Raw genomic sequence first — 27,855 nt, forward strand, 5'->3', positions numbered from 1 at the left:
TAGTGAAGTTTGGTTCTGGGTGGTGGTGTACCCTGTAGCATGCACAGGTTACCATACATAAGCATCCAGGTTCAAGTTCCCACCTGCAGGGGGCAAAGTTCACAAGTGGTGGAGGTGCTGCAGGAGTTTTTCTCTCTTCCTCCTCTCCTGCTCTATCAGAAAATAGAGGGCAGAGGTAGACAGCATAATAATTAAGCAAAGAGACTCTCACGCCTGAGGCTTCAAAGTCCCAGGTTCAATTCCCAGCACTGCTATAAGCCAGAGCTGAGCAGAGCTCTGGTAAAAACAACAACAACAAAAAAAAAACAAGCAACAAAAAGAAGTGAAGAACAGTCACTGTGACTGGTGGAGTCATCATGGGACATCAGGGATGAAGTCTCAGTGATAACCCTGATGACGAAAAAAAAAAAAAAGAGAAAAGGTGAAAAAAAAAGTGAAGTTCATTCATATAACGTTAGACTAAGTCAGAGAATTATGAAGGTGGCAAACTGAAGTCTGAAGGTGAAAGATAACTGACCTGGGTTGCTTATCAGGGCTGAGATGTTTTAATATACAGGCACTCACCCTAGGTGAAAGCTCCATTGGCCCAATAGTCCCCCACACACACTATGTTCTATTCATTCATGGCTTTTATAGCTCCAAGTTTTTAGTAAACTGACAGCTGCTAGACGTGTCTGAAGTTGTGTCTTGAACAGTGTCTAGACGTGTCTGAAGTTGTCTCTAGACATGTCTGAAGTTGTGTCTTGAACAGTGTTGGAACCAGATTTCTTGGCTTACTATTTATGTCTACGACGCAAATTTTGGCAAGAATATTCTCTTAGTCACTGAAAGAGTGGTATGACTTTATTTAAAATATATACAAAATTATTACTTTGAAACATATGCATCACTATCCAACATACATCACAGAACACTGATCAGTATATATTTTGGTACCTCCATTCATTCAGTTGTATGATTTCTGTTTGACTCAAGGCCCCTGAAGAACATTCCACTCTATGCCCCTCCTGCTGCTACCAAGAGGAGGCAGCCCCTGGTCTGGTCCCACTGTGTTTGGCAGTGTCATTCTGCCCCTTGGGAGCACAGGCAAACCCAAACCTTGCTGACAGAACTGATGGGGACCCACCTCAATGACACGGCATTGTTGTCTTCCACCCCTGCCCCTGTTTATGGAGAGGAGTCAGTGATAAAAGGCCTATTACTTTACTTTGTCCTTCTGGCCCCACTACTATACTGCCTCTGTCCCCAGGACCTCCGGCAGAGTGAGTGAGCACAAGACCTTTTACTACAACCTTGGGAAGAAAACGATGAGAGAAACTGAAAGGGACCATCTGTGCTTTTCTGCCAAATTCGAATTAACAAGCATCCTGAGATCAACGGGGGTGCTACTAGGGGACAGAGCCCATGCCCTATTTCTCACTGACCCAGCACACCCTAAATCTGGCCACCACTTGAAAAGGCTCACTGCAGGAATAAATGAGTGACTGCCAGGAAGCTGGTGACCATGGGTTGAAGACACTTGCACACCAGAACAAACATTAGGAGAGCACTGAAAGGGACTTTGGAGATTCTCTAGTTCCAACCTGGGGCTCAGAAAAACAGGACACTGGGAGCCAGAGAAATTAGGCGAATCAGACAGGGGTCATGAAGCTAGGTCCTGCCGAGGGTGAGATTGGGAATCTGATTTTTCTGAATTTCTCTGTTGTTTTCACAGATCAGAGATTGTGGCAAGAGTTTCACAGGCTCAGTGGTGAATCCTGAGCTCCGGGAATGTCACCCCCCCTCCCCAATGCTGGAAGCTCCCCTGCGACCATGAGTGGCCCCAGGTCCACCCAGAGAGGCCCCTCCAGGTAGTCAGCCCTAGACCCGAGGTTCTGCCTGAGCTTGGATGGCCGAAGCCCGGATTCCCCGGGATCTGAATGAGGTAGGAGGAGCACAGAGGCCCACAGGGAGCCACTTCAGATGGCCACCCAAGGCTGAAATGAATGGCACCTCAGGGGTTCGAGGAAACCTGTAAACAAAACCCAAAAAGCTCACACAAGTTGCTAGAATACTCGCTGAAAAGATGAGCTGTAAATGGAGTGTGTGCCCTCCTTCACATTGGCAATAGTCAGAACAAAGGCAGGCATGGGGAGAGGGGAGGAGAACACCCCTGCGGGGAGGGGAGGGGCCCTGGGGTGCAGGGGATGGGCTTCCCTCCACAACTGCCCCTGGACTTCCTCACCTCGGGGCCACTCGGCCAACCCCCGTGCAATTTTATCCCGAGGAGGATTTGGTGAGGTCCCAAAAGGCTTGCACAGCCCAGGTTTCCTGACTTAGCATAGTGGTTCTGTAAAAGGCTCTCAGCCTGAGGCTTTAAGGACCCAGGTTCAATCTCTGGCACCACTAGAAGGCAGAGCTGAGCAGTGCTCTGGTTTTAACAAGTCAGTACACAAAAATAACTTTAAAGAAAAAAAAAAGCATTTCGGACCAACGTATTGAAAACCTCACGTGTTCACACACACGCCACAAACACAAGACCTTAGAGGAACGCTGGTGTCTAATAATAAAGTGACGATGGTCCGTGAGATGAGACCTGCGTGCATGTGTCTCCCTTCACGGGCACCTGGGGTTCCCTCCCGTCACCGTGTCCAGACCCCACGCTGCCCACTCTGCCACCCGCTTCCATGAGGCCACTCGCCCGACTACAGCCGGAAGCGGAAACCGCCCATCCCGCGGGGAGGGGCGGGGACCGTGCTTGGCTTCCTCAAGAGAGCAGCCGCGAAATGCTGCCAAGGCGGCTTCAGGGAGCAGGCCCCACACACACTCGGAGCGAGGACCCCGTCCAGACACCCACACATACACTTGGCACGACCCTAACACACTCGGGGCTGTCACTTCTGACTTGGGGTCTCGCCCAACCCCCCCCCACACACACACACTCGGGGTCCCCATCCCCCCCCCACACACACTCGGGGGTTCCCCCGTCCCCCTGCACACACACTCGGGTCTGGCTACACCGAGGACTGGCTCTCGCCGCAGACGTACAGCGCGCGGGGCCGGGTCCTTCTGCGCAGGCGCTCGGGCAGCCCGGGCAGTACGTGCGCGCCTTGCGGCAGTAAGTCCGCGCAGGCCTCGCGGAACCGCTTGATGCGCCAGCAGTACAGCAGCGGGTTCAAGGCCGACTTGAGGTAGCCGAGCCACAGCACGCACGAGCTGGCGACGTAGAAGTCGCGGCTGCAGTAGAAGCGCCGGCTGAACACGGCCAGCAGGCTGTAGACCGTGTGCGGCAGCCAGCACAGCGAGAAGCCCACGAAGAGCAGCAGGATGGTGGTGAAGGCCTTAGTCTTGAAGCCCAGATCCAGGCTCACCAGCTGCTGCCGCTGCAGCCGCCGCAACCCCGCGCGGCCCATGTGGCGCAGGTCCAGGCTGTCGGACTGGTTGCGCACGCGCATGGCGTTCTTGCGCACGGCGTGCAGGATGCACAGGTAGGCGCCCAGCATGAGCGTGAACGGCACGCAGAAGGCTGCCCCCACCAACGTCACCGCGTAGGCCCGCACGGTGAGCAGCTCCGAGTAACCCAGCACGCACTGCGGCGCCCGCGCCGGCACCTCCACCACAGCCCAGCCGGCCAGCGACGGCGCCGCCACGCAGAAGGACAGCAGCCAGGAGGCGGCGATGATGCTCTTGGCCCGCCGCGGGGTCAGCCGGTCCTGGCGCTGCACGATGATGAGGAAGCGGTCCACGCTGATGATGAGCAGGATGGCCACGCCCTCCAGCACGAAGAACCAGTAGAGCGCGGCCGACAGGCGGCAGAGGGCGGCCCCGAAGTGCCAGCGCGCGGTGAGCAGCGTGACGGCCGTGAAGGGCATGCAGCACAGCGACAGCATGATGTCGGAGAAGGCCAGCGAGGCCAGCAGCAGGTTGATGGCGGAGCGCATGGCCGGCCGCTGGTACACGATGACACACACCACGGCGTTGCCCAGGAAGCTCACCACGATCATGAGCAGCATGGCGACGGCCAGGGACACCCTGAGCGGCGCGGGCGCGGACGGGTCCGCCTCGCTGGTGTTGAGCCCCAGGGCGCTGCCGTTACAGGACATGCTGCCCGGCGGCCGGGGGCATCGCCCGCCCCGGCTGGGAGCCTCGGAGCCCGGGCACCGGGCCCTGCGCGAAGCCGGAGCTGGAGCCGGAGCCGGAGCAGAAGCCGGAGCCGGTGTCACAGCCTCATGTCTCGGACGCCTGCGGGGAAAACAGAGCACAGAGGGCAGCGGGTCAGACTCTGCGAGCACAGGTTGACGGGGTGCGGCTGCGCGTTTTATTAGTTTTATTCTTTCTTTCTTATTATTGTTTTTGCCTCCAGGGTTATCACTGGGGCTCGGTGCCTGCACTACAAATCCACTGTGCCTGGAGGACATTTTTCCATTTTGGTGCCCTTGTTATTATTGTTGTTGTTATTGCTGTGGTTGTTGGATAGGACGGAGAGAAGTGGAGAGAGGAGGGGGAAGACAGAGAGGAGGGAGAGAAAGACAGACACCTGCAGACCTGCTTCGCCGCCTGTGAAGCGACTCCCCTGCAGGTGGGGAGCCGAGGGTTCGAACCGGGATCCACGGTCCTTGCGCCACGTGTGCTTAACCTGCTGCGCTACCGCCCGACTCCCTTTTTAAAATTATTTTTTATTTTTTTATCTTTATTTATTGGATAGGGACAGCCAGAAGTCGAGAGGGAAGAAAAGAGACAGAAAGACACCCTGCTTCACCACTCGCAAAGCTTTCCCCCTGCAGGTGGAGACCGGAGGCTCGAACCTGGGTCCTTGAGCATTGTAACGTGTGCGCTCAACCAGAAGTGCCATCACCCAGCCCCCACTTTACTTATTTTATTAGTAATTTAATAATAATGAACAAGATTTTAAGAAAACAGGTACAGTTCCATACCGTTCCCACCACCAAAGTTCCGTGTCCCATCCCTTCTACTAGAAGCTTCCCTACAGTTTGCATTTTATTTTAAGATTTTTATGTTTTTTGTTTTAATTATTTCATTAGGGGGACCGGGTGGTGGCGCAGCGTTTTAAGAGCACATAGTAGGAAGCTCAAGGATCCCCCGGCTCCCCACCTACAGGGGAGTCTCTTCACAGGCGGTGGAGCAGGTCTGCAGGTGTCTATCTTCCTCTCCCCCTCTCTGTCTTACCCTCTCTCCATTTCTCTCTGTCCTATCTAACAACAACAACAGCAGTAATAACAACGGCAACAAAAGGGAAAAAATGGCCTCCAGGAGCAGTGGATTTGTAGTGCTGGCAGCGAATCCCAACGATAACCCTGGAGAAAAAAAGAAAAGGTAAAAATGGCCTCCAGGAGCACCAGTAGTGGTGGATTTGCACCAAGCCCCAGCAATAATCCTAGTGGGAAAAAAATTAAATTGAAAAATGACATATACACACACACACCAGAACACTGCTCAGCTGTGGCATGTAGTAGTGCTGAGGCTTAAGGGAAAAAAATTAAAAAACATACATATATATATATATATTTAGATAGAGGCAGCTCTGGCAGAGAGAATGAGAGTTCACAACACTGAAGGTTCCTTTAATGTGGAGGGGGCCGGGCTTTAACCTGGGTTGCATACATGGCGAAGCAGTACACTATTAAATATTTTTAAAACTTAACCAGTGGAAGCAGACTAAATGCCTATCAACAAGTGACTGGCTAAAGAAGTTATGATATTATTCCTTGGTACACTACTCTGCAATCAGAAATTATGATGATGTGTCCTTTGGGACAAAGGATGGATAAAACTGGAGGTGATTATGCTTAATGAAATAAAGAGATGAAAGGCAACTCTCAGATGGTTCAGTTCATATGTGGAATATAGAGAACTGATACACAGACTTGCAAAAACAAAGCCCAGAGGGAAGCAAACTGTTTCTAAGACTCATGAGAACTACTATGGTTATTATTATCTTTGGGAGATGGGGGTGGGGTGGGGATGCATAACTTTGGTGGTCAGTGTGGTATGGCACTAAACATTGTAATCTTAAAATACTATAACCCACTATTAATCACAAATAAAAAAAATGAAAAAGAAACTTATTCCAGAGAGGAAAGAAAGAAGGGCTTATTTTATTTAATCTTTGGGTCAAGGTTCAATATTCACAAATACTATGAGCTTTGCCAGATAGCCCCAGAAAACCTCATCCAACCAAATGAGGCAATGAATCCTTTGCAATCAATGGCAAGGTAGTAAGTCTGTATTTAGTGTCTGGAATCAAAAGCAATCTGATTCAATCAAACTGTGGACCAGCCAACTTCCATTGGATGCTGGTTCCCTCCAGCTAGTCAATGTTGTTTGTCCAGTTCTCTGCTGTATCTCCAGCAGCTCACTTGGTGTTTGGCTAAATGATAGTTACTGCTGCTACCCTGCTATTTGTTTGACCGCTTGTTCCTATCCTTTGTCATGTTCTTTTTTGTTTCCCCTGTTATCCGTGTTTTGTCAATAGCTTTTAATTACTTGCTCATGAACTGAGGAGCTCTCTGTGCCTTGGCACATCTGAAGAATCTCCGCTTTCCCATTGACTGATGACTTGGCAGACTACAGGATTTAGAATGAACTAATGGGCTCTCAGAAATGACCTTTTCGAAGCAGATTTTGTTATTTTTCTGTGCAGGTGACAAGTTTTCTCAGCTTAAAGCTTTAATGTGTGTGTCTCTTCTGAAAAATGTATTTACAAGTATATTTTCTAGATTTGATCTTTTCTCATGTATTGTGCTGAGTACTTGAGAAATCTTTTAAGTCCAAAGCCACAAGCATTTCAACTCTGAGAATGTCTCTTCTTTCATATCTGTGACAATTCCTTCCCTTCCCACCTATTTTGAGGAATGCTTACTGCTTAGATGATGGGGAATTCACTGATCAGGGCGGCTTCTTCTTTTTTTTTTTTTTCTCTACCAGAACACTACTCGGCTCTGTCTTATGGGGAAATCGTGGAAACTTTTGTACCTCAGGCATGAAGCATTTTTGTTTCCCCTCTTCCCTTATATTTAATTATATATTTATTTCCTTTATTTTTGTATGTTTTCAGTCCATAATTTTTCTTCTGGGGGCTTTAAAGTCCTATTAAGTTTCTAACATTGGCGATCATTTTTAAAATCTACGGGTGTAATTCTATTTTTTTTCATAAAACTTAATTTTTATTTTTCTATTGCCATTAAGGTTATCAGTGAGACTCAGTGCCTGCACAACATATCCACCACTGCTGGTAGCCGCTTCCTTTCTTTCTCTCTCCCTCAGGACAGAGAAATTGTGAGGGAAGGGAGAAACAGAAAGGGAGAGACACCTGCAGCACTGCTTCACCACTTGTGAAGCTTCCCTCCTGGCTGGTGATGGCTCAGGGACTTGAACTCAGAGTCCTTTACTGCCCACTCCCAGAACTTTATTCCTGTGTTATAGTCTCAACATTCTCTTACCTATCCATTTCATTATAAGGATTTACTTTATGGAGTCACAAGATGGGGAGAGTCTTTGCTTCCCTCCTTCCACATCAGCGAACCTTCTGTGGGTCGGGTGGTGGTGCACCTGGGTAAGTACACACATCCTTACCATGCACAAGGACTCAGGTTTGAGTCCCCACACCCCACCCCAAGCAAGGGGGAAGCTTCATAAATGGTAAAGCAAGTACTGCAGGTATCTTTCTCCCTTTCTCCTTATGTCTGCCTCCCCTGTCAATTTCTTTCTGCCTTTTCATATCAAATGAAGAGTGAGCTATTTCACTGGAGCCAGGGACAAAAATAAATAATAGCTGAGAATTTCCTCAAACTAAAGGAGAGAGACAATCAGAACCAGGAAGCACTCAATCTCTGGAGCCAGGGTGCTGGCTATAAGTCAGGGAAGAAGACAGTTGGGAAGTGATCCATTTCCAAATACTTGGCATAGTTCCCACCCAGATGATCTTACCCTGCAACTGGGAGGTTGTGGCATTGTACAAAGATAAATAAGCATCTCAAACCAAAGGGTAATGAACTAAGGAAAGGCCATCCTACCCCTGTGCTACCCCCATGCTCTGACACTGATAATGTCTTCTCTCTTATGTCTCTGTGAAGGGTAGAGGACACCTTTGGCTATGAAAACTGAGATGTTGCCCTGCATGCCCCAAGTTTCCTGCCCTAAATCTTCAATTCCCACCACCTACGATTGGTTGTCTGGCCTCTGCACGTGAGTCCTTTCTTTCCAGACCATTCAAGGAAACCCCCTTGTACCACCCTGGCAACTTGGGGAGGGAGTCAAGTGAATGATGAAAGCTCAGATGTAGTCACAGCCAGCCTCACCCACTTCTCTCTTCTCTTCCCTTCTCACCCCTCTGACGAGTAGACAGCTCTCTCTGTATTTGTATCTCTTGTTCTTCACTAGCTTTCACAACCTTTTGTATTACGGAATATCCCAAACCAGAAAATTAGAGGGCTGGAGAAAGTAGATGACAGTTTATGCAGCAGGCTTGCATGCCTGCAGCTCTGATGTCCCAGGTTTAATCTCCAACACCCCCGTAAGTCAGAGCAGCAATGAGTTAAACTTTTTTTTTCTTTTAACCATGACTCATTTGGCCAAGCACTTGGGATGCTATTTCTTTCATCTCCCCTACTGAAATGACTAGCAGTTGCACATTTCTTTTTTTTTTTTTTTTTCCTCCAGGGTTATTGCTGGGCTCGGTGCCTGCACCATGAATCCACCGCTCCTGGAGGCCATTTTTCCCCCTTTTTGTTGCCCTAGTTGTTGCAGCCTCGTTGCGGTTATTATTGCCATTGTTGACATTGCTTTGTTCTTGGATAGGACAGAGAGAAATGGAGAGAGGAGGGGAAGACAGAGAGAGAGGGGAGAGAAAGATAGACACCTGCAGACCTGCTTCACCGCCCGTGACCTGCAGGTGGGGAGCCGGGGGCTCGAACCGGGATCCTTACGCCGGTCCCTGCGCTTTGCGCCACGTGCGCTTAACCCACTGCGCCACCGCCCGACTCCCAGCAGTTGCACATTTCTTGTCCCCAAACACCCACCCAGAATTTTATTGCCAATATGGTGAGGTTTTCTTAGAGAGAGGACGCCACTTGAGACATACCATGCTGGGGGGGGGGGGGGGGGGCGGCAGCAGAGCAGTAGGCTGTCTAGTAGGGCATATTCCTAGGATGAGCCCTCCCACCCAGCTCCTGTTTCTGGGGGTTGGAGTCTGAAGAAGTAACTGCCAAGGCACAATGCCAGGGAGTAAGGATTTCTTCTGGACCTTAAAATTTAATTAATTAATTAATTAATTAAACAGAACCAAAGCACCACTCTGGCACATGCGACACTGGGGATTGAACTCAAGACCTCATGCTTGAGAGTCAGCACTTGTCCACCATTTTACCTCCAGGATGCAATTCTGGAACTTTTTAACATAAGCATTTTTTGTTAATATTTTACTTACTTATTAGATAGAAACAGAGAGGAATTTAGAGGTGTGGTGGAGATACAGAGGGGAAGAGACACCTGCAGCTCTGCTTCACCACTCATGAAGCTTTCCCCCTGCAAGTGGGGACCAAGGGCTTGAACCCAGGTCTTTGCACACTGTAATGTGTACTCTTAACCAGGTGTGCCACTGTACGGCTCCTAACATAAGCATTTTAAATCCACTTTATAGTCAAGGGGTGTGGGGAGGGGTTAGTGGTTTACAGTACAGTTGTTAATATGTGGGCACAACTGCTCAACTCCCCATGATAACATAAGTATTATTTTATGATTAAAAAAATATGCAGGGGCTGGGCAGTAGTGCAGAGGGTTAAGTGCACATGTCGCGAAGCACAAGGATCCTGGTTCGAGCCCCTGACCACCCCACCTGCAGGGGGTCGCTTCACAAGCGATGAAGCAGGTCTGCAGGTCTGTCTTGCTCTCGCCCTTTCTGTCTTTCCCTCCTCTCTAGATTTCTCTCTGTCCTGTCCAGAAACAACAGCAATGACAACAAAATGTGAAAAATGGCCTCTAGGAGCAGCAGACAGTGCAGGCACCGAGCCCCAGCAGTGATCCTGGAGGTGAAGAGAAGAGAGCTTCCCCACTGAAGGTAGAGGCTGAGGGCTTGAACCTGGGTCCTTGTGCATTATAACAGGTGCACTCAGTGGGATACACCAACACCTGACTCTGAGTGTATGCATTTTAATTCACAGACTGAAATACACACACACACACACACACACACTGATGCAAAGATCCGATTGGATTACTACATTTTCAAATAGCTATTTCCACTGACCCTAATCCGGCCAAACTACAAGTAAACTCTTCCTCTGCAGTTGTTAACATCGCTCCAGGTAACCCAAATGGTGTTTGTGATACTGGGTCTTAATTCTTATTCTGGAAGAGCATAGTGGCTCACAAGTGCCCAGTTGCAGAGGTAAAGTCAGCTCTAGCAGATGGGAAGGCTCGCCGGGGAGACAGCTTGACTCTGTCACTACCTGCAGTCCTGTCACCTGCTGCTTTGATCCAAACGCTCCAACAGATGGTGCATTTCAGTTTAATAACTTTATTGGCAATGGGAAAAATGTGTAAGAGCTGCCAAAAGGAATACATCATGTCACTGTGTTTAGAAAACAGGTGTTGTGCCACGTGGTTCAAACTTCTAAGAAATGTGAGCAGAAAGAGATCAGAGTTTCTTTCTCAACCGGGGCAGAACTTGTTTAGATAGAACTGAAGGCTTTCATGAAAGCAAATCTTTAATAAATAGCTATTTTCCTAATACGGTCTCAGTAGTTCTCTGGACCCTCAGCTTCAGCTTACTGAAGAATCTGTTAAAAATGTAGATTATTAGTGCCTAGGAGGTAGCATAGTGGATGAAGCCTGGGACTCTCAAGCATTACCTGAATCCGATCCTTGGTACCACACTGCCAGAGTGATACTCTACATTTCTCTCCTTTTTTTTTTTTTTTTTTTGACTCCAGGATTATCACTGGGGGTTGGTGCCAGTACTATGGCACTATGAATCCGCTGCTCCTGGTGGCCATTTTTCTTTCTTTCTTTCTTTCTTTCTTTCTTTCTTTCTTTCTTTCTTTCTTTCTTTCTTTCAATTTATTCGATAGGACAGAGAGAGAGAGAGAGAGAAAGAGAGAGGGGAGGGGGACATAGGGAGAGAGACAGAGAGACACTTGCAGACCTGCTTCACCATTTGTGAAGTGTCCCCCTGCAGGTGGGGAGTGGGGGCTTGAACACATATCTTTGTGTGTGTTGCTGCATATAGTACTATGTGTGCTTAATTGGCCTCTTCTCTCTCCTATAGAGACAGTGAAAGAGACCAAAGCATGGAAGCTTCCTTCACACAGTGGGAGTCACGCTTGAACCTGGGCCACATGCATGGCAAAGCAGCACACTAATGCAAGTGAAATATTTCATCAGCCCTAAGCAAACCTTTTTTTAAAAAATATATATTTATTTATTTTCCCTTTTGTTGCCCTTGTTGTTTTTCATTGTTGTAGTTATTATTGTTGTTGTTATTGATGTTGACATTGTTGGATAGGACAGACAGAATTGGAGGAGGGGAAGACAGTGAGGGGGGGAGAGAAAGACAGACACCTGTAGACTTGAGAGTGGGGAAGACAAAGATAGACACCTGCAGACCTGTTTCACCGCCTATGAAGTGACTCCCCTGCAGGTGGGGAGCTGGGGGCTTGAACTGGGATCCTTACGCCAATCCTTGCACTTTGCACCACATGTACTTAACCTGTTGCGCTACCGCCCAACTCCCACTTTTTTTTATGTTTTTGTTTGTTTGTTTTGTTTTGCCTCCAGATTTATTGCTGGGGTTGGTGCTTGCATTATAAATCCACTGTCCCTGGAGGTCATGTTCCCCTCATTTTGTTGCCCTTATTGTTGTTGTTATTGCTGCTGTTGTTGGATAGGACAGAAATTGAGAGAGAAGGGAAGACAGGGAGGGGGAGAGGCACCTCAAGGAGGATCCACACAAGAATCCAGGTTCGGTTTGAGTCCCCACTCCCCACCTGCAGGGGGGACACTTCACAAATGGTCTGCAGGGATAGACACCTGAAGACCTGCTTCACTGCTTGTGAAGTGACCCCCCTGAAGGTGGCGAGTCAGGGCTCGCCTGGATCCTTGCAGTGGCCCTTGCGCTTTTCCCTATGTGTGCTTAACCTGCTGCGCTACCACCTGGCCCCCTAGAAAACCTTTTAAAATGCAGGTTACCAAGCAGGAGGGGGTTGTGAATCTGTATCTTAACAGACTAGAGAATTCTATCTGTTGTGGGGACTCTGGGCAGGCCTGTCCCATAAGCCCCACCTGATTCCACTGTACGGGCAAGGAACCTGAGCAGCCTTTTTTTTTTTTTTCCCTAGAAGGGCTCACTTCTGTGATGAGGTAAGCAGGAGTTCGAGTCAGGCCTCCTCTACGAGGAGTCTGCAAGGGGGAGCTATAGCAACAACGTCCCTCAGCGGGAAGAGAATAAGGTAGGGCCGTGGGCTGCAGTGATTCCATGTGGGGTCAGCTAGTGCTGGGACACCAGGCTGCCCTCAGGCCTGTATCCACTCTGGGCAGCAGAAGGATGCACTAATGACCTCAGATGGATGCTTGTAGAGCCCCATTCACCACCTCAACGGTAAACACTGCCCTGCCAAGCAGAGAGAATGTAGGAGCAAGGGCTGGGTCGTGGTGCACCTGGTTAAGCACTCATAGTAAAAAGCACAAGGACCTGTACAAGGATCCCGATTGAGTCCCTGGCTCTCCACCTGCAAGGGGGTGCTTCACAAGCAGTGCATTAGGTCTGCGTGTGTCTCTTTCTTTCTTCCTCTCTATCTCCCCCTCCTCTCTCAGTTTCTCTCTGTCCTTGCCAAAAAAATAAATAAATAAAAGGCCGCCAGGAGCAGTGGATGTGTAGTGCCGGCACCAAGCTCCAGTGGTAACCCTGGAGGTAAAGAGAGAGAGAGACTGACTGACTGTAGGAGCCAATGCCAGATTCATGAAGATTACAGGGGGAGCAGAAGGGCTTGACTTATTTGGAGGGCACCCATTTCCAAGCAAACCCTTGAGAAGCTAACTTGCTATCTCACCACTGAAAGCTAGCTTTCATTTCTTGCCCCCCTCTGCAGTAGCTCAGAGGGTGTTGCTTCTTGGGTGTGAGTTTTCAAGTCCCTGAACATGTATGGAGATTTTTGCTAGAGGCACAAAGCATATGGTACTTGGAGGGGGCTTGGTATTTTAATGAAACAAGCTACATAGCACCTTTCCAAGACACTGAAAAAGGAAGCTGGCTAATGTCGCTTATCTACAGGGAGAGTGGGTAACAGTTCTAGTAAGCTGTGCAGGACAGCTGCAGTTTTTTCGAATGAGAGAGAATCAAAGACCAGCAGCTCAAAAGTCTTAAGGCTGCAGCCAAGCCGATTGTTTTTAAAATTTTATTTTATTTATTTATTCCCTTTTGTTGCCCTTGTTGTTTTATTGTTGTAGTTGTTATTGTTGTCATTGTTGGGTAGGACAGAGAGAAATGGAGAGGGGAGGGGGAAGATAGAGAGAGGGAGAGAAAGATAGACACCTGCAGACCTGCTTCACCGCTTGTGAAGCGACCCCCTGCAGGTGGGGAGCCAGGCCTCAAACCAGGATCCTTATGCGGGTCCTTGTGCTTAGCGCCACGTGCGCTTAACCCGCTGCACTACAGCCTGACTCGTGTAGCCAAGCCAATTTTACAAACCTTTCCCCTCACCCCAGTCATACCTGCATTCAACCCTATCTCCCCTTACCTTGGCTATCTTAAAAGCTGGCCTGACCCTGTTCCCCACCTGTAGGGGGAAAGCTTCACAAGTGAAGCAGTACTGCAGGTGTCTCTCTTTCTCTCTCTCTCTGCCTCTCTCTCTCTCTCTCTCTCTCTCTGTCACTCCCTTCCCTCTCAATTTCTGACTGTCTCTATCCAACAAAGATTTAAAAAAAAATTTTTTTTAAAAAGCTGGCCCGAAACTTTTCTGGGTACCTTTGTGATTTTTCTAACACCTTGTGCCCCTATTTGGAATAAAACTCCCAGATCTCATAATTTTTTCTTGGAGGAGGGCTAGGTTGTGGTACACTCAGTTGAGTGCAAATGTTACTGTGCTTATGGGTTCAATTCCCTGGCCCCCATCTGCAGGGAAGATGCTTCACAAATGGTGAAAGAGTATTGCAGGTGTCTCTCTCTCCTTATCTCCTCTGCTTCAACCTCAGTTTCTTTGTCTCTACCCAATAAATGAAGAAAGTATTTTTAATTTTTTTCTTTTGTTGTTATTTTACAAGAGCACTACTCATGTCTGGCTTATGGTGGGTGGGTAGGTGGTAGGATTGAACCTGGGATTTTGGAGCCTCAGGCATGAAGGCCTCTTTGCATGACCATTATGCTATGTATCCCCAAATTCTTTTTTTTTTCATTTGCAGTCAAGGAGATAGGTATAGCGTGTATGCTTAATTAAAATTTTTTTTTGACACTGCAATGTTTTCAGCTTTATCAAGGTGAATGTCATTATAAAATCTGCCCATTGTAAGGCAGCACTTTAGTGTTTGTTTTTGTTGTTTGTTTTTCCATTTCTAATGTCATGCAGCTGTCCCCATAATCCACTCTTAGGACATTTCCATTCCCCCAAGAATATCCTTTATATCTAACTGCAGTCAGCAGACTACCTTTCTTTTTCCCTTCTTTTAAGTTAAGTATTTGTTTTTTGAATATTTATTGATTATTTTTACTTGATAGGACAGAGAGAAAGTGAGAAGGAAGTGGAGAGACAGACCTACTTCACCACTTGTAAAGCTTTCCCCTGCAGGTGGGGACTGGTGGCTTGAACCCAAGTCCTTGAGCACTGTTTTTTTCTTTTGCCTCCAGGGTTATCGCTGGGGCTTGGTGCCTGCACTATGAATCCACTGTTCCTGGTGGCCATCTTTTTTCCATTGTTGTTGCTGTTGTTAGAACAGAGAGAAACTGAGAGGAGGGGAAGACAGAGAGGGAAAGAGAAAGATAGAAATCTGCAGACCTGCTTCACCACTTGTGAAGTGATACACACACACACACCCCACTGGTGGGGAGCCGGGGGCTTGAACTGGGATACTTGCAGCGGTCCTCGCACTTCGTACTATGTGGACTTAACTTGGTGTGCTGCCACCCGGCCCCCATTTCTTTTGTTTTGTTTTTAGTGATTTAGTATTGATTTACAAAGTTACATGTCAACAGGGGTATAACTCCACACCGTTCCCACCACCAGAGTTCCCAATCCCTCCACTGCAAACCACTGCAGTTCTCCTGAGATTGCAGACATGGGTTAACTATCATCTCTACAATTATCTGTCTACATCTGTATATAATTGCCCCCTTTTTCTTCCAGCTTCAGTCCTCTCTTCCCCTTCAAGCCACTCATGACACCATTACTACCTCCAAATGTCCGTCCCTTTTTCCTTCTCTCTCTGCAGGTCCTGTCAGAGCTGAAGTTCAGAGCCCTCTATCCGTTTGCTCCTGTCACTTTTCCATTACTGGTGGTATGGATCCCAAGGCTGTTTTTTGGGTACGGTGGTCCGGGAGGTGGCGCAGTGAATAAAGCACTGGGCTCTCAAGCATGATGTCCTGAGTTCAATCCCCGTCAGTACATGTACCAGAGTGATATCTGGTTCTTTCTCTCCTCCTTTCTCATTAATAAGTAAAATATATAATAAAATTTTTAAAAGGTGACCTTGAGCATTGTAGCAACACATTCTGATCAGATTATCTGATGATTTCAGACTTGATGCCTACTATTATCTAGCCCAGCATCTGGAGGACTCTGTACCCAGTAAAGTTATCTACAAGCTTCTCAAACATGACTTACAGTTGGCAGCAAAAATACCCAGGCCACACAAGCCTCTGGGTAAGTTGACTTTTGAGAGAGTGTAATTTGCTGAGGCAGTGGTAATTTAGGTGAGAAGTTTAGATGTGGGGTGCTTGGAGATTTCAGTACCATTCCTATATCCTAAAGCTATTTACTCATGTACCTCACTGTTTATTCTACTTCTGTTGAATCATTTGCTTTGTAAATTGGAATTCTTGATGTATTGTAAAACGTGCTATAAAAAGGTTCTGGCCCTTAAGGGGGCACTCCATTGTTCATCTCTCCTCCTTTAGAGGTGCATGTTCAGCAGACACCTTCAGGCCTCCCTCAGAGCACATAACTTATGTCTCTCTGAGCCGGTCTGTGGGATCCTGTGTCATCTGTCATCTGCCCCACTAACACGGCAAAGCATGGTAGCATGTGTGTTCAACCATGTGCCACTGCCCAGCCCCTAGATTATTTATGAATTAGTGGAAGGAGGAGGGAGAAATAGAAAGAGGGAGAGAACCAGAGCATCACTCTGGCATATATGATGCTAGGGAGAGAATTTGGGACTTGAGAGTCCACTGCTTTAACTGACTGCTCCACCTCTTGGACTGCCTGACTGCATCTCTGAATAAATGCCCATTTACTTTTCTTCAAGGGAGTTCCCACTACTACTACTCATGACCTTGGTGTTGCTGGCAGAGATGGGCAGTTCTAGAAACATCTTGATTTGCATTCCTTCTTAGACCCAGTTCACATGGAGGAAACTTCATAACGAAAGCAAGTTAACTTCTTAAGATGAACAAGCACTTAGATCATTTTAGACCTTAGCACTGGTCTGTGCTAATATTCATAACCTGGAATCAACAAGTCTTAGCTGAGCAAAGATCATGGAGAACGGTACCAACCAACCAACCAACCAAGCAGCTGAAAGCTTTGAGGAAGCAGAAACTACAGGAAGCAGTGATGGACTCAGAAGATCTAAACTATAGTCCCCGCTCTGTCACTTAGCCTTGAGTCCCAGAGGAAATTCTGGACCATTCTCTTGCTTTTTCTCTTATTTTATTTTATTATTTATTTTTTGCCTACAAAGGTTACTGCTGGGGCTTGGTGCCATTTTCTTTTGTTTTGTTTCTGTTTTATTTGTGAGAACAGAGAGGAACCAAGAGGGGAAGGGGAGACAGAGAGAAAGATAGACAGACACCTGTGGACCTGCTTCACTGTTTCCCCACTGCAGGTGGGGAATAGGGTCTTGAACCTGGGTCCCTGCGTAGGTCTTTGCCAATAGTACTATGTGCACTTAACCGGGTATACCACCATCCAGCCCCTTTTTAAATTTTCTTCTTCTTCTTTTTTTTTTTTTTGCCAGCCAGGGTTATCACTAGGGTTTGGTGCCAGCACTGTGAATTCACCACTCCTGGTAGTATCTTTTTCCTTTTTTTTTTTCATTTGATAGGGCAGAGAGAAATTGAGAGTGGAGGGGAAGAGAGGGAGAGAGAGAAAGAGAGAGAGAAGGAAATACTTGTAGCACTGTTTCACCCCTCCCCTCATGAAACTTTAGTCCTGTGTAGGTGGGGAAAGGTGGCTTGAACCTGGGTCCTTGTGCATGGTAATGTGTTGTATCAACCAGGTCCTGGCCCCTCTCTTTTCTTTTTTTCAATAGAAGATGAGATATGGAGAGGGAAAGAGAGTTACAGAGAGGAGAGACCTCTCCAGGACTGCTCCACCACTCAGAGGCTTCATCCTTGGAGGTGAGGATCACAGACTTGAACCTGGGTCCTATCACCTGATAATGTGTGCTTTACCAGGTCGGATGTGCCACCACTGGCCCTTCCAACCACTCTTCTTCTGTGCCTTCTTCATGGTGTTGTTATGAAGATTAAATATTTAGGAAAAGCTTCCTGCAAAGGCACAAGGCAAGGGGAGGGGACCTTTAACACAGTGCACTGGGTTCTCAGGGTAGTCTTAGCCAGACATGCTAATACTTAGAGGAAAATATTGTCAGGACTCTTTTTCCATCAAAAAAATTTAATTATATTTATTTTCTCTTTTGTTGCCTTGTTGTTATTGTAGTTATTGGATAAGATAAAGAGTAGGAAAGCTATCAGGGGAAGGGATGGGAAACGGAGATCTGGCGGTGGGAACTGTATGGAGTTGTACCCCTCTTATCCTGTGGTTTTTGTCAACATTTCCTTTATTATAAAAAAAAAAAGGGGGGTCTGGCGGTAGCGCAGTAGGTTAAGTGCATGTGGCACAAAGTGCAAGGACTGGCGGAAGGATCCCGGTTTGAGCTCCCATCTCCCTACCTTCAGGGGAGTCGCTTCACAGGCAGTGATGCAGGTCTGCAGGTGTCTGTCTTTCTCTACCCCTCTCTGTCTTCCTCTCCTCTCTCCATTTCTCTCTGTCCTATCCAACAACAACATCAATAACAATGATAATAATAACCACAACAATGGTAAAACAACCAGGGTAACAAAAGGGAAAAAAATGGCCTCCAGGAGCAGTGGATTCGTGGTGCAGGCACCGAGCCCTAGCAATAACCCTGAAGGCAAAAAAAAAAAAAGAAAAAAGAAAATGAACCGCTATATTTCACCAAACACAAATGTAAATTCCAAATGGATCAGGGACTTACATGTTAGACCAGAAACTATCAAATACTTAGAGGAAAATATTGTCAGGACTCTTTTCCATCAAAAAATTTTATATTTTAAATTAAAAATTTTAAATTTTAAATTTTGTTGCCTTGTTGTTATTGTAGTTATTGTTGTTGTTATTGATGTCATCGTTAGATAGGACAGAGAGAAATGGAGAAAGGGGAAGACAGAGAGGGGGAGAGAAAGATAGACACGTGCAGACCTGCTTCACAGCCTGTAAATCAATTCCCCTGCAGGTGGGGAGCCGGGGGTCTGAACAGGGATCCTTAAGCCGGTCCTTTTGCTTAACCTGCTGTGCTACCTCCTGACTTCCCCATCAGAATTTTAAAGGCATCTTCAATGATACAAATCCAATTCACAGTGACTAAAACAATACATAAATGGGACTACATCAAATTAAAAAGCTTCTACATATCAAAATAAACCACCATCCAAAGAGACCCCTTACTGAGAAGATCTTTACATGCCAGACATCAGACAAGAAGCTAATAACCAAAATACATAAAGAGCTCACCAAAGTCAGCAACAAGAAAACAAATGATCCCATCCAAAAATGGGGAGAGGATATGGACAGAATATTCACCACAGAAGAGATCCAAAAGGCCAGCAAACATGAAAAAAAATGCTCCAAACTGAATAAAGACAATGAGATACCATTTCACTCCTATGAGAATGTCATACATCAGAAAAGGTAACAGCAACAAATGCTGGAAAGGTTGTGGGATCAAAGGAACCCTCCTGCACTGCTGGTGGGAATGTCAATTGGTCTAACCTCTGTGGAGAACAGTCTGGAGAACTCTCAGAAGGCTAGACATGGACCTACCCTATGACCCTGCAATTCCTCTCCTGGGGATATATCCTAAGGAACCAAACACACCATCCAATAAGATCTGTGTATTCTTATGTTCATAGCCAAAACAATCTGGAAGCACAGATCTTATTGGATGGGGCTTGGTGCCTGCATTCCATAGTTCCCAGTAGCCATTTATTTTCTTTCTTTCTTTCTTTCTTTCTTTCTTTCTTTCTTTCTTTCTTTCTTTCCTTATTTATTTATTTTATTTGGTGATTAATGGTTTATAGTTGACAGCAAAATACAGTAGTTTGTACATGCATAACATTTCTGTTTTCCACATAAAAATTTATCCGCCACTAGGCCCTCCTCTGCCATCCTGTTCTAGGACCTGAACCCTCCCCCCCCACACCCCTGAGTCTTACTTTGGTGCAATACACCAATTTCCCTTTTTTATGAAGGGTAAGAAGAAACAGAGGGTGGAGGATGAAGGAGAGTCACCTGCAACACTGTTCCACCAATCGTGAAACATCCTCTTTACAGCTAGGGACTGGACGTGTGTCCTAACTCTCTTTTATTAATTATTTTTTAAAACTCAATTTATTTTTTAACTTTTAGAGACACAGAGGCAGTCCTAACTCATTATTTTTTAAAACTTTATTAATTTACTTTAAATTTTTAGAGACACAGAGGCAGAGAGAGAGAAAGAAACCACAGCATCAAAGATTCCTTCAAAAAAAAAATTGGGGTGGGTAGGTGGGAGTATAGGTCCTGGAAAAGGATGACAGAGGACCTAGTGGGGGTTTTATTGTTATGTGGAAAACTGAGAAATGTTATGCATGTACAAACTATTGTACTTACTGGCGACTGTAAAACATTAATCCCGAGGGTTGGGCGGTAGCACATGTGGCGCAAAGTGCAAGGACCGGTGGAAGTACCCCTGTTTGAGCCCCTGGCTCCTCACCTGCAGGGGAGTCGCTTCACAGGCAGTGAAGCAGGTCTGCAGGTGTCTATCTTTCTCTCCCCCTCTCTGTCTCCCCCTCCTCTCTCCATTTATCTCTGTCCTATCCAACAACAACGACATCAGTAACAGTGATAATAATAAATACAACAACGATAAAACAACCAGGGCAACAAAAGGGAAAAAAATGGCCTCCAGAAGCAGTGGATTTGTGGTGCAGGCACTGAGCCCCAGCAATAACCCTGGAGGCAAAAAAAAAAAAAGAACAAAACACATTAATCCCCCAATAAAGAAAAAAAAAAATCCAAACAAAACAGAAGCAAGCAAACTAAGGGAGAAAGAGAGAGAGAGACCTGCAACCCTGCTAAAAAAAAAATTCCTTCAAGATGGTGGGGGCAGGTCTTGAACCTGTCACGCACACATGGCAAAGCAGTGCACTATCCAAATGAGCTATTTTGTGAGCCTGTATCCTCTCATAAGTATTCCAGGTTTTGGATTTAGAGCATGCTCACCCCAGTACCACCTAGGGTTGACTACATTATACTCGCAAGACCCCTATTTCCAAACAAGCTCACATTCTGCATAAGCACAAACACTGTGGGGTGGGGGTGGGGGGGCACCGTTCAGCCCACAGAGTCAGTTCAGTTCTGCACAGCCTATTCTCATGGCGAGAAAGTACGAGCTGTACTGTTCTCTCTTGCACTGGCCCTGCCCAGACCCCTCCCCTCCTTCCCCATGCAGCTGAGCCTGGAGACCAGGCTGGGGACAGCTTTCATGCAGACCAGGGCACCACACCATACTGAAAGTCTTTAGACTGTAACTGTGCAGAGGGATCTGGGGGGAAAAAATCCTCTGGAGCAATCACATATTGTTTATTTCTCTCTTCTAAGAAGAGTTTCTGGAGATGACCTTGAAATAAGTAACACAGAAAACAGTGCTCTGGAGTTCCATGAACTGCAGAAAGCTCACTGGGGAATGGGGTGGCATGAATTTTGGCAGAAGAATTCATAGTAACACAGAAAATGTACCTGAAATCTTTATAATCTAAGGTATCACTGTTTAGGGAGAATTATAATTTAAGATCAAGATACTATCTTACTTTTTATTTCCTAATACAGCACTTTTCTTTTGTCTTTCTCTCTTTCCTTTTCTCTCCATTTTCTCCATTTTTAATCTTTATTTATTTATTGGATAGAGACAGCCAGAAATCAAGGGGGAAGAGGGAGATAGAGAGGGAGAGAAATAGACACCTGCAGCACTGCTTTGCCACTTGCAAAGCTTTCCCCCTGCAGGTGGGGACCCGGGGGTGGAACTTGGGTTCTAGTGCATTGGAACATGTGCCTCAACCGGGTGTGCCACTACCCAACCCCTCTCCATTCTCTTATAAGCCAAGGAATACCAGTAGTAGTAAACTGGTTTGCATAGAAGATTAAAAATTTGAAGAGGGCTGTCAAATAGCTCACTATATATAAAATAATAATCTATATAATTAATAAATATATATATTTACAGTGTGTTGCTTTGCCATGTACAAGACCCAAGTTTGAAATCAGCACCCTTGCATTAAAAGAAGCTTCAGTGGAATGTCTGGAGAGACTAGAATGTCTCTCTCTCTCTTTTTCTCTCTCTTTCCCTTCTCTCCTCACCCTCTCTTCTTTCTGTCTTGCTCATTCTATCTGAAAAGGTTGGCCTGGAGTAGTGAAGCCCTGGAGATGACCAAATCAAATAAAATCAAAATTAGCACAAGTTATTAGGCCTTTTCTATAAACTGTTTCTGGAAACCAAATAACAGTGAAATATGGGCTTTTGGGTCAAGCTATGATTCAATATGTGTCAATTACCAAATGCTTGAAGCTTATTTTGAAGCCAGTTAATGTGAGTGTACTTGAAAGGCTACTGAAAGGCATTTAGATATAAAGGAAGGCAACAAAGAGAACAAATAATCTTTTCAAACCTATCAGTCTTGATTTTATTATTTCTTTGATTACTACTAGATTTCTCACTGGGGCTAGTGCCTGCATGATGAATTCACCACTTCAGGAGGTTTTCCCCACCTTTCCTTTCCTCTCCCCTCCCCTCCCCTCCTCTCTTTCCCACCTGTCTCTCTTTTTGCTTTTCTCTCTTTCTTTCATTCTTTTGTTCTTTCCTTGATACAGAGAAATTGAGAGGGAAGGGGGGAGAGACAGCATTCTTTACAGTTAAGTATTTCTCTGTTTCTATCCAATAAATAAAATATACTTAAAAAAAGAAGACAGTTGGTTACAGTTTCTAAGAGCAGGATGCCCCTCACTTGTACAAGGACTCCACTGCACTTGGTAACTCCCTCCACTTCTACTATTTTGATGGAGGGTGAAAGACACAGAGGAAGAGAGACACCTGCCACACTGCTTTCCCTCTCATGAAACTTCCTCTGCTGCAGGGGGGGACCGAGGGCTTGAACCTGAGTCCTTGCACATGATAGTCTGTGTGCTCAACTGGCCAGGACTAAGTAAAACATTCAGTTATGCTGCCTTGGTCATACTAGAATATAATAATAATAATAATAATACCCACCTCTATACTTTAAAATGGGAGTAAAAAGTGGGAGATAGTTCTGGGAGAAGAGTGTTTTGGGGGGGTGTGGTGGTGGAGGTGAGGATGTCAGGAAATGAACCCAGAGTTTCAGGCCTCCTTCATACCCTTGCTTGGCCAACTCCCTGACTGGATTGTTTCATTCTATTCTATTCTATTCCTTTTCTTTTTTTTTTTTTTTCAATTTTAAAAAAAATATTTATTCATTCCCTTTCGTTGCCCTTTTTTTTATTATAGTTGTTATTGATATCATTATTGGATAGGACAGAGAAATGTAGAGAGGAGGGGAAGAGAGAGAGGGGGAGAGAAAAGCAGACACCTGTAGACCTGAAGCACTCCCCTACAGGTTGGGAGCCAGGGGCTCAAACCGGGATTCTTGTCGGACCTTGCGCTTCATGCCATGTGCACTTAACCCACTGCACTACCGCCCGACTCCCTCTTTTTTTATTATTATTTTCCCCTTTTTTTTGGCCTTTTCTTTAGTTGTTACTGATGTCATCGTTGTTAGATAGGACAGAGAGAAATGGAGAGAGGAGGGGAAAACAGAGACGGGGAGGGAAAGATAGACACCTATAGACCTGCTTCACCGCTTGTGAAGCGACTTCCCTGTAGGTGGGGAGCCAAGGGCTCGAACTAGGATCCTTATGCCAGTCCTTGCGCTTTGCGCCATATGTGCTTAACCCCGCTGCACTACCGCCCAACTCCCTCTATTCCTTTTCTTGAGGGGGGGGAAGGGGAGATCCCAATGGCCATCCCACCATCTACCTAGCTCCCCAGAGATGTCTGTGGGGGTCTCGTGCACAATAAGACCTGTGGGATAAGCCATTTCCTGGCCCAAGGAAATTTTGAATGATGGTGGGTGTGAGCAAGAGCAATACTGAGTGCTGGCAGGGACAGGAGGCCAGGGAACATTTTGGTGGTTTTTTTAGAAACTAGTAATTTGGCAGCACGGGAGGTTGCACAGTACTTGGCATCTCAGGTATGGAATCCCAAGTTTGATCCCTGGCATGTGCCAGTAATGTTCCGTGTCTTCCTCTCATATCAATCAATAAATCTTTTCTTCGCCTCCAGGGTTATCGCTGGGGCTTGGTGCCTGCACTACAAATCCACTGCTCCCGCGGCCACTTCTTTCAATTTTTTTTTTCTTTTGGATAGGGCAGAGAGAAACTCAAAGAGGAGAAGACAGAGGGGGAGAGAAAGACACCTGCAGACCTGCTTTACCACTTGTGAAGCGACCCCTGCAGGTGGGGAGCCGGGGCTTGAACTGGGATCCTCACTAGGTCTGGTTATTTATGTATCCCTGATGACTATAACAAGGTTTGGAACTCAGTAGCTCAGTAAAAACTGATGGAATGATAGAATGATTTTGGTTTTCTTCTCTTCTTTTTTTATCTTTTATTATTTTCATTTATTTATTGGATAGAGACAGCCAGAAATCGAGAGGGGAAGGGGAGATAAAGAGGGATGGAGACAAGAGACACCTGTAGCCCTGCTTTTCCACTCGCAAAACTTTCCCCTGCAGGTGGGAACCAGGAACTTGAACCCTGGTCATTTTGCGTTGTAACTTGTTTGCTCAACCAGGTGCACCACCACCCAGCCCCACCTTTCTTCCATTGATAATTTACATATTTGTTTATTTTCCACCTGGGTTATCACTGGGGCTCAGTGCTTGTACAAGGACTCTACTGCTCTCGGTGACTTTTCCCCCTCTCCTCCTCCTTATTCTACTGCTTTGAGGAAGGGCGAGCGATACAGAGTAAGAGAGAGAGACACACACAGAGGCGGAGAGATACCTGCAGCACTGCTTTACCGCTTAAGACACTAATTAGCCCACTCTCAAAAGATCTTGGCCAGCTTTCATTCAGGGCCAAGGGGTATAAGCCTCTAGTCTCCACACTTCCCAAGCGGCTATAGTACATTATTCAGGTTGGCATATATCTGTCATCTTGTGCTTAAAATAATTCATTGTAAGACTGGGGGGTGGTATAGTGGTGATGCAAAAAGAGCTTCATGCCTGAGGCACCAAAGGTCCTAGGTTAAATCCCCCAAGACCACCAGAAACCAGAGTTTAGCAGTGCTCTGGTAATAAACATAAACAAACAAACGGGGTCGGGCGGTAGCTCAGTGAGTTGTGGCAAGTGGCACAAAATGCAAGGACTGGCATAAGGATCCCGGTTCGAGCCCCTGGCTCCCCACCTGCAGGGGAGTTGCTTCACAAGTGGTGAAGCAGGTCTGCAGGTGTCTATCTTTTTCTCCCCCTCTCTGTCTTCCCCTCCTCTCTCCATTTCTGTCCTATCCAACAACAATGACATCAATAGCAACAATAATAATAATTACAACAAAACAACAAGGGCAACAAAAGGGAATAAATGAATAAATATTTTAAAAATTAAAAAATAGGGAGTCAGGCGGTAGGTAGCACAGCGGGTTAAGCGCAGGTGGCGCAAAGCACAAGGACCGGCAGAAGGATCCCGGTTCCAGCCCCCAGCTCCCCACTTGCAGGGGAGTCGCTTCACAGGTGGTGAAGCAGGTCTGCAGGTGTCTATCTTTCTCTCCCCCTCTCTGTCTTCCCCTCCTCTCTCCATTTCTCTCTGTCCTATCCAACAATGACGACACCAATAACAATAACAAAAATAAATAAATAAACAAACATCACTATTTTGTAAGCGAAGCAAAGTCAACCATGTGCAGTGCATACACAGCTGGAACATGTAGTTTATAAGCTCTAATGTTGATGAGCTCTCCATGATTTTCATTGTTATCCTTTATCCTGCTAATGCTCGGGGCTCTTAATCAGGGCTGGATGGGAGATGCCAGGGGAACACAGAGTGGGCGCACTGCCTGGGGCACAATGCCTCATGAATGGTGGCAGGTGTTGCCTTGGTGTCCACTGTCCATGCTCAAACCTGTCCCAACCCCAAACAGCAAAGCACAATGCCTCATGAATGGTGGCAGGTGTTGCCTTGGTGTCCACTGTCCATGCTCAAACCTGTCCCAACCCCAAACAGCAAAGAAAATGACCCCACACCCCACACTTCTGTTGATTTACAGAATCAGTGTATGCAGCCACCTCTGTTCACACTGGGGAACTCAAGTCAGCATCAACCTTACTTTCTCCACATCTAGAATGATGCATCATGACCCTCTTTGAGGGACTGGGTAGTGGTGCACCCAGTAGAGCGCACATGTTACCTACTTTTTGCAAGGACCTAGGTTCAAACCTCTAGTCCCCACTGGCAAGAGAGGGAGTTTCATGAGCAGTGGAACAGTGCAGCAAGTGTCTCTTCTCTGTTTCTTTTTCTTAATTTTAAAATATTTATTCTCTTTTGTTGCCCTTGTTTTATTGTTGTAGTTATTGTTATTGATGTTGTCGTTGTTGGATAGGATGAGAAAAATGGAGAGAGGAGGGGAAGACAGAGAGGAGGAAAAATTGACACCTGCAGACCTGCTTCACTGCTTGTGAAGCGACTTCCCTACAGGTGGGGAGCTGGGGACTTGAACCTTATGTTGGTCCTTGCACTTTGCTCCACGTGCACTTAACCAGCTGCGCTACCAGCCAACCCCCCTCTTCTCTGTTTTTATCTCTCTCCATGTTTCTCTGTCTCTAGAAGTAAAAGAAAGATCAGGGCTGTGTGATGGCACACCTGGTTGAGCACAAGGGCTGGGTTCAAGCCCCCTGTCCCCACCTGCACGAGGAAAGTGTTATAAGTGCTAAAGCAGTGTTGTAAGTGTCTTTCTCTCTTCCTCTCTAGCTCCCCATTCCTTCTTGATTTCTGGCTGTCTCTGTCCAATAAATAAAGATAATAAAAAAATAAGTAAAATAAAATGGAAAAGAGAGGTCACTAGGAACAGTGGAGTTGAGTGCAGGTAGTGAACCTCACTGGCAATCCTGGGTGAGCAAAATCAAACATAAACAGACAGCAACCTTCTGCAGAGCGGATCAGACTAATAGGAACTTTGTATGGGGCAGTCTGAGCTTGAGTTCCTGATGCTGATGCATTTATACTACAAGCTGGCAACCCACACTGCCAAGAGATCTCTGCACAACACAGATTTTTCTCCCAGTTGATCAGAAAATGCCCCCAGATAGAACTGTCATCAGCAAATCCCGAACCTAATTGCTTTTCACCTCCTAGGCTGCCTCACGTGACCAGTGTGCTCCTTCCACTCAGCGGTTCCCAAGGCAACAAGGTGAATACATTCAGGTCTAATATGCATCCTGTGAATCCCAGGTCTCCTAAGCGGGCTTAGAGCTCAGGGAAGAAGTGCTGAGCAAACCCCTCCCCACTTTCTGCTTGAAGTGCAACAACCTCAATCAAGCTTTCAGCAAATGCTCATCCAACCATCACACATTAATCAGCAGCAATCCTCACTGGCTCTGTGTGTGTGTGTGTGTGTGTGTGTGTGTATGTATGTGTCCCCGTCGGTCCCAGAACAGTGCTCAGCTCTAGCTTATGGTGGTGCTGGGTGTGTGTGTGTGTGTGTGTGTGTGTGTGTGTGTGTGTGGTTTGTGTCCCCGGAACAGTGCACAGCTCTAGCTTATGTTGGTGCTGGGGACTGAACCTGAGACTTAGGAGAGTCTCAAACATGAACGTCTTTTGAAGGGGGCCAGGTGGTGGCACACCTGTTTGAACACACACATTACAGTGATCAAGAACCCAGGTTCAAGCCCCAGGCCTCCACCTGTACAAGTGGTGAAGCAGAGCTACAGGTGTCTTTCTGTCTCCTCTTCCCTTCTCAATTTCTTTTTTTCTCTATCCAACAATAAATAAATCAAAATACTTATTTTTAAAAAGAAAGTTTTAGAGGCTGGGTGGTGGTACACCCAGTTAAGCACACATAGTACTAAGCACAAGGACCTGAGCAAGGATCTGGGTTGGAGGCTCCCCACCCTACTCCCCACCTTCAGGAAGTCCATTTCATGAACAGTGAAGCAGGTCTGCAAGTGTCTATCTCTCTCCTTCTCTATCTCCCCCTCCTCTCTCAAATTCTCTCTGTCCTGTCGCATAAAATGGAAAGAGTACCCACAGGAGCAGTGGATTCGTAGTGCTGGCACTGGGCCCCAGCAATAACCCTGGAGGCAAAAAA

General features: G+C 46.5%; 1 protein-coding gene across 1 annotated transcript; it reads right to left on the minus strand.

Moving 5' to 3' along the window:
• Nucleotides 1-821: 821 nt before the first annotated feature.
• GPR45 (G protein-coupled receptor 45) lies at nt 822-4,166 on the minus strand. The gene has a single exon (XM_060187618.1). The coding sequence runs from the start codon at nt 4,080-4,082 to the stop codon at nt 2,994-2,996; it is 1,089 nt and encodes a 362-aa protein (XP_060043601.1). The 5' UTR covers nt 4,083-4,166; the 3' UTR covers nt 822-2,993.
• Nucleotides 4,167-27,855: the final 23,689 nt, after the last annotated feature.

The sequence above is a fragment of the Erinaceus europaeus genome, chromosome 3, assembly GCF_950295315.1.
Source record: "Erinaceus europaeus chromosome 3, mEriEur2.1, whole genome shotgun sequence".
Taxonomy (NCBI): domain Eukaryota; kingdom Metazoa; phylum Chordata; class Mammalia; order Eulipotyphla; family Erinaceidae; genus Erinaceus; species Erinaceus europaeus.